Below are 6,150 nucleotides of genomic sequence, written 5' to 3'. Positions count from 1 at the left end.
AGTCGTCCTACACAATAACCATCCTCTATCTCGTCTCCCTCACACCAGCCACGATTAAATGTAATTAATAAATTTGATTACTTTATATTAAATAATAAAAATATAAAAAAGGTATTTTGTATTAATATTTTTTATATGAATACGGTATTTTTGGTTTGTGGAACGAATCATCTGAGTTTCCATTATTTCTTATGGGGGAAATTCGCTTTGATATACGAGTGCTTTGGATTAAGAGCACGTTTCCAGAAGGAATTATGCTCGCAATCCAAGGTTTCACTTTATTAGTTATTTTTCTATTTCCGTGATTTTACCGAAAGATACCAAAGAGTATGCTGTTGTTAGTTTAAATGTTTGGTAAGTAAGACTTAGTCTGTGCTGCTCTCCAGTTGCCTGGATGAAAAGTGGCCCAAGTTTTTCCCAATCCTGGCCTCCTGGCTCAAAAACGTAAAAAACAAACTCGCAAGTCTGTCCCCAGGGTCACAACGCACTCACAGACACGGAGCAGGGAGATTCAGCTAATGACGCCGTTGATGTTTTTCGTAACTTTTGCAGAGAGCGATGAGAATGAGGATGAGGACCGGAAGGAGGAAGATTTCCCGGGCGCTGCAGAGAAAGAAAGGTGGAGGTCTCGGCCGAGCACCGAGTCCCTGGGCTCGTATGGCCGCGGCGCGGAGACGAAAGCGGCGGGCGCAGGGGAGGGGAAACAGCCCCGGCACCAAGCAGAGCTGTGCTCCTCACCTGAAGAATCCAGCTCCACTCAGGCCATCGCTCCCACTGGGGCCATCGCCTCCACCTCCACTCGGGCCATTGCCTCCATCTCTACTCGGGCCATCGCCTCCACCGCTGCCATCGCCTCCCCCGCTGCCATCGCCTCCACCTCCACTCAGGCCATCGCCTCCATCTCTACTCAGGCCATCGCCTCCCCCACTGATATCAACTCCACCTCCAATGCTTCCATCGCCTCCACCTCCACTCGGGCCATCGCCTCCACCTCCACTCGGGCCATCGCCTCCACCTCCACTCGGGCCATCGCCTCCACCTCTACTCAGGCCATCGCCTCCACCTCTACTCAGGCCATCGCCTCCACCTCCACTCAGGCCATCGTCTCCATCTCTACTCAGGCCATCGCCTCCCCCACTGATATCAACTCCACCTCCACTGCTTCCATCGCCTCCACCTCCACTCAGGCCATCGCCTCCACCTCCACTCGGGCCATCTTCTCCACCTCCACTCGGGCCATCGCCTCCACCTCTACTCAGGCCATCGCCTCCACCTCCACTCAGGCCATCGCCTCCACCTCTACTCAGGCCATCGCCTCCACCTCCACTCAGGCAATCGCCTCTACCTCCACTCGGGCCATCGCCTCCACCTCTACTCAGGCCATCGCCTCCACTTCTACTCAGGCCATCGCCTCCATCTCTACTCAGGCCATCGCCTCCACCTCTACTCATGCCATCGTCTCCACCTCAACTCAGGCCATCGCCTCCACCTCTACTCAGGCCATCGCCTCCACCTCCACTCAGGACATCGTCTCCATCTCTACTCAGGCCATCGCCTCCCCCACTGATATCAACTCCACCTCCACTGCTTCCATCGCCTCCACCTCCACTCAGGCCATCGCCTCCACCTCCACTCGGGCCATCTTCTCCACCTCCACTCGGGCCATCGCCTCCACCTCTACTCAGGCCATCGCCTCCACCTCCACTCAGGCCATCGCCTCCACCTCTACTCAGGCCATCGCCTCCACCTCCACTCAGGCCATCGCCTCCACCTCTACTCAGGCCATCGCCTCCATCTCTACTCAGGCCATCGCCTCCACCTCTACTCATGCCATCGTCTCCACCTCAACTCAGGCCATCGCCTCTACCTCTACTCAGGCCATCGCCTCCACCTCTACTCATGCCATCGTCTCCACCTCAACTCAGGCCATCGCCTCTACCTCTACTCAGGCCATCGCCTCCACCTCTACTCAGGCCATCGTCTCCACCTCTACTCAGGCCATCGCCTCCATCTCTACTCAGGACATCGCCCCCACTGCTGCCATCGCCTACACCTCCAATCGGGCCATCGGCTCCACTGCTGCCATCGCCTCCATCTCTACTCAGGCCATTGCCTCCACCACTGATATCAACTCTACCCCCACTGCTGACATCGACTCCACCTTCACTCCTGCCATTGCCTCAACCTTCACTTCTGCCATCGCCTCCACTGCCACTATCGCCACCACCGCCACTCGCACCATCACCTCCACCCATGAGTAATCAAGCTAACCCCCAGGATTGGGAGCTCCCTGCTTTCCACCTGCCTCCACCTCCACCAGAGCCCTGGGCTCCTCCACCCCACCGTGATACCAGACCGGGCCCGGCACACGAGTCTTTTGCTCCCTGTTCTTCACGGCAGCGTTACCGCAAGTCCCGCAACAGCCGCCTTCCTCCCCGCCTCCGCAAACCTCCTCTCGAATCCTCAACTCCACTGCTGCCATCGCCTCCATCTCTACTCAGGCCATTGCCTCCACCACTGATATCAACTCTACCCCCACTACTGACATCGACTCCACCTTCACTCCTGCCATTGCCTCAACCTCCACTTCTGCCATCGCTTCCACTGCCACTATCGCCACCACCGCCACTCGCACCATCACCTCCACCCATGAGTAATCAAGCTAAACCCCAGGATTGGGAGCTCCCTGCTTTCCACCTGCCTCCACCTCCACCAGAGCCCTGGGTTCCTCCACGCCACCGTGATACCAGACCGGGCCCGGCACACGAGTCTTTTGCTCCCTATTCTTCACGGCAGCGTTACCGCAAGTCCCGCAACAGCCGCCTTCCTCCCCGCCTCCGCAAACCTCCTCTCGAATCCTCAACTCCATCCGCATTGATTCGTCCCATCCACCCGGACCGAGAGCACCTTCCCCCCGGCCTCGCTCCACCTGCAGGGCAGCGGATCCCCCCCCAGCCCAGGTGCAACGGCCGGGGTCCCGCGTACGGAGTCCCAGGTGCCCCTTCTGCCTGGCACCACTCCCACGAGTCGCGCTTCACGCGGCGTCCCGCCCTCCTCCCCACGCCTCCACCGGATCAGTGGATTCCTCCCCACCTTCGTCCCAGCCGAGCGGCTCCTGCTCCACACTGGGCCACCCGTCCCACTTTTGTTCCGTGCCGCTCCACAGATTTCCACGACAGACATCATCATCCGCCCCTTGTCCAACCCACACCACTGCATCACCATAGCCCGGCGACATTCACGGACTGCTCACACACGTGACTCCTGCTGGTCGGGTGACCGTGATGAACTATATGTGTCGCGTTGATGGCCATGTGATGGACATTGCTTTGAGTGGCAGAGCAGGTGGTTGTCATGATTAATACATTTGTGTTGTTATTGGACACTGCAGTGTGCGTGTGAGTTGCTGTGCGGTGCAACAGAGCACGTATTTGGTGTCGATCTTCGCGTGTGTGTGATTGTGTGGAGCGGTAGTGTCATGGTTAACGCTACACCGCGCTTCGAAACCCAGGTTTGACCCGAGTTAGCTTTCCGCACACGGCCACAGCCGGTGCAAGCAGTTGCGCAACTCGGTTGCACACAACTGAAGTCACTCTACACGTGGAAGTCTCTGCAACCAATTTGCTTGGCGATTGGTGGCCAGAACCACGAGCGATCCACACAGCACAGGGTGCTGGTCAGTCTGACCAACCACCCATTTCACCTGACTTTCCACAAAATCACCATTAATGTTCCTTTCCCAGGCAGTGACACCAACTCTGCCAAAGTGTGTTAGGAACTAATGCTGTGTATGTTCGGCAGAAACTCTGCACGATTCTGCTGATAAGACACTTAATTTCGAAACCATTTGAGAATGTCGTATTTATAATAAACGTGCACCATTTTTTAGCTGCTTGCCGCCCCTGTACATAGTACCTCTGTATTGATTACAAGTCCTGTGTGCTCACCATTGTACCATGGCATGTGCCTAGGTGGCACTACCGGATGGCTCCCATCCATAGCTGCCAGGCCATCGGCCAGCGCGATAAATATTGGACGCCAACCAACAAATATTTATTCCCACGAGGGGTGACGGGAACCGAACCAGGGATGTCCAGAGCAATCAACTCGTTAATGCGGGAGACCTGAATAGTTCCCGGCGCGTGACACAGTAACGCTGTTCGGCTGGCGACAGCACTCTGCTGCCGTATGCAACAACACACTCCACCCCGTTGACAACCTGGGACAGAACCGCGCCAATGTTGGTGTTGGTTGCGTCAGTATCAAGGACACACGGCATGGCAAAGTCAGAGTAGCGGAGGGGAATTGCGAAGCGCAACAAATGCAGCTTCCTCCTCCCCCCAATGAAACCTCTGACCCATAACCGTCAAGGCGTGGAGAGGTTTTGCGAAGGTAGCGAACCCAGTGACAAACCGGCGATAATAAGACGCAAAACCAATAAAACTCTGCACCTGCATCATCAACGTGGGGGTCGGCCACGTCCGAACACACGTGGTTTTGTCGGGATCTATCGCCATGCCCGATTTACTGACAATATGACCGAGATACCGCACGGATTTCTGAAGGGGGTAACACTTCTGCGGCTTGAATTTGAGATGGGCTGCTCGCATTTTAAGAAAGACAGCGCGTAACCAATCAAGATGTTCTTTGAACGTACGGCTGAAGACGATGACATCGTCGAGGTATTGTAAGCATGAGTCCCATTGAAGTCCAGCCAGCACCAGCTCCATCAGTCATTGGAACGTAGCCGGTGCTGCGTGGAGTCCAATGGGAAGCTGATTTAATTCAAACAGGCCTTGAGGTGTTCGAAAAGCCGTTTGGGTTTAGAGGCCTCATTTAGTGGCAAATGCCAAAATCCGGACAGGAGATCAAGGGTGGAGAAGTTGTGTACTCCCGCCAGAGCGTCCAGGGAATCGTCCATCCGAGGGAGAGGATACGCGTCAGCCACCGATATCTTATGAAGCTTCCTAAAGTCGACACACAACTGCAAGCTACCATCGTGCTTCTTAATGTGGTGGGTAATTGTCAGGCGTAATACGCCGCCACCACTACTGGAAAATATGTAGCTGCAGTCAGGGCCCAACAGGGGGCAATAGCGGGTCCGGCCTGTACCAAGTAGGACTCGTAGGTAAGGCAATTTGGAGGGCGGTTTGGAACCGGAGGTGGACACCCCAGGCCCCCAGTGGGGGCTGGGGGATTGCGCCGACATCCCCGGGGCCGGTGGGTCGTCGTCCTCTTCATCTGGAGACCTGGTACGTATTGTTCGCCTAGTCTCCATAATCTATAGTTAATTAACTAACGTTTGGCCACTTCCAACACCAGTTGTAGTGGGCTCAAATGGAGACTCAGGCTTCTATAGGAGACAACACGTTTATTTAACATTAACACGCTAAAACTAGATTCAAAGTTTTCGTGACTGCAGGAATTACTCTTTGGTTCTTTCGGTAAAGTCACGTTGACAGAAAATAAATTAAATAATAGAATACGCCGTTTTTCCAGTGTCGCTCCTATAATTTTGTTGACGGACAAATGGACAAAGGGCACAATAGCTTAGTGTTTGTGTATGTATATGTTATGTTTTTAAGAGAAGACAAGTTTGTAAATATATTTTTCCCCCGGGAAACGCTGGGTACTTCCCGCTGGTACTGATATGAAAATATATATTTTAAACTGTGCCAAAATCAATCAAAACGAACAACAGTAGATCAGAATTAAATCTCCAATGCTTGATATTTTATCATCCGCATAGGCGAGTGATGGTCAGGATGTTGTGTATGTGTAGTCACATAGAATTGGTCACTACGTAGCATAGCGCTGGCTGCTGGCAGGGAAGGGGATCTGCAGAGTGAAGCAGCCCTGATTGACAGCAGACCACGTAATAGACCTGAGAAGGATCTCGGGTAGGACACGTCGAGAGCCTGCTAGTAGATTCTAGAAGGGGAGCGTGGCCGGAGTGGAGCGAGGCCACGCTAACAGGATTAAAGGGGACCCCGAGCAGGGGATGAGGGCCATCGTTTGGAGTGGGATCGCCGTCGTCGTTGCTGTTGAAGATCGTCGCCTTCGCCGCTGTTGTCATCCACTTGATAATTGTGCTGCTAGCAGTAGTTGCCTGTCTTAGTTCAGCGCCGTCAGTGTCAGATGGCGAGCGTT

General features: G+C 54.3%; 1 protein-coding gene across 1 annotated transcript; it reads left to right on the top strand.

The window, feature by feature from the left end:
* The first annotated feature begins 494 nt into the window (after positions 1-494).
* LOC142929160 (uncharacterized) lies at positions 495-2,367 on the top strand. The gene is made up of 2 exons (XM_076069812.1): positions 495-1,513; positions 1,820-2,367. The coding sequence occupies exons 1-2, from the start codon at positions 519-521 to the stop codon at positions 2,259-2,261; spliced, it is 1,437 nt and encodes a 478-aa protein (XP_075925927.1). The 5' UTR covers positions 495-518; the 3' UTR covers positions 2,262-2,367.
* Positions 2,368-6,150: the final 3,783 nt, after the last annotated feature.

The sequence above is a fragment of the Petromyzon marinus genome, chromosome 25, assembly GCF_048934315.1.
Source record: "Petromyzon marinus isolate PM22_M1 ecotype Great Lakes invasive population chromosome 25, UKy_Petmar_22M1.pri1.0, whole genome shotgun sequence".
In the NCBI taxonomy this organism is placed as follows: domain Eukaryota; kingdom Metazoa; phylum Chordata; class Hyperoartia; order Petromyzontiformes; family Petromyzontidae; genus Petromyzon; species Petromyzon marinus.
The sequence above is the reverse complement of the archived record's forward strand: the minus strand, read 5'-3'. Positions and strand labels throughout refer to the sequence as shown.

Bases quoted from the DNA above. Each gene is read 5' to 3' on its own strand.
- LOC142929160 (XM_076069812.1), top strand. From the start codon at position 519: ATGACGCCGTTGATGTTTTTCGTAACTTTTGCAGAGAGCGATGAGAAT. The intron at 1,514-1,819 runs CTCCACTCAGGA...CATCGCCTCCAC, and splicing joins ACTCAGGCCATCGCCTCCAC to CTCTACTCATGCCATCGTCT.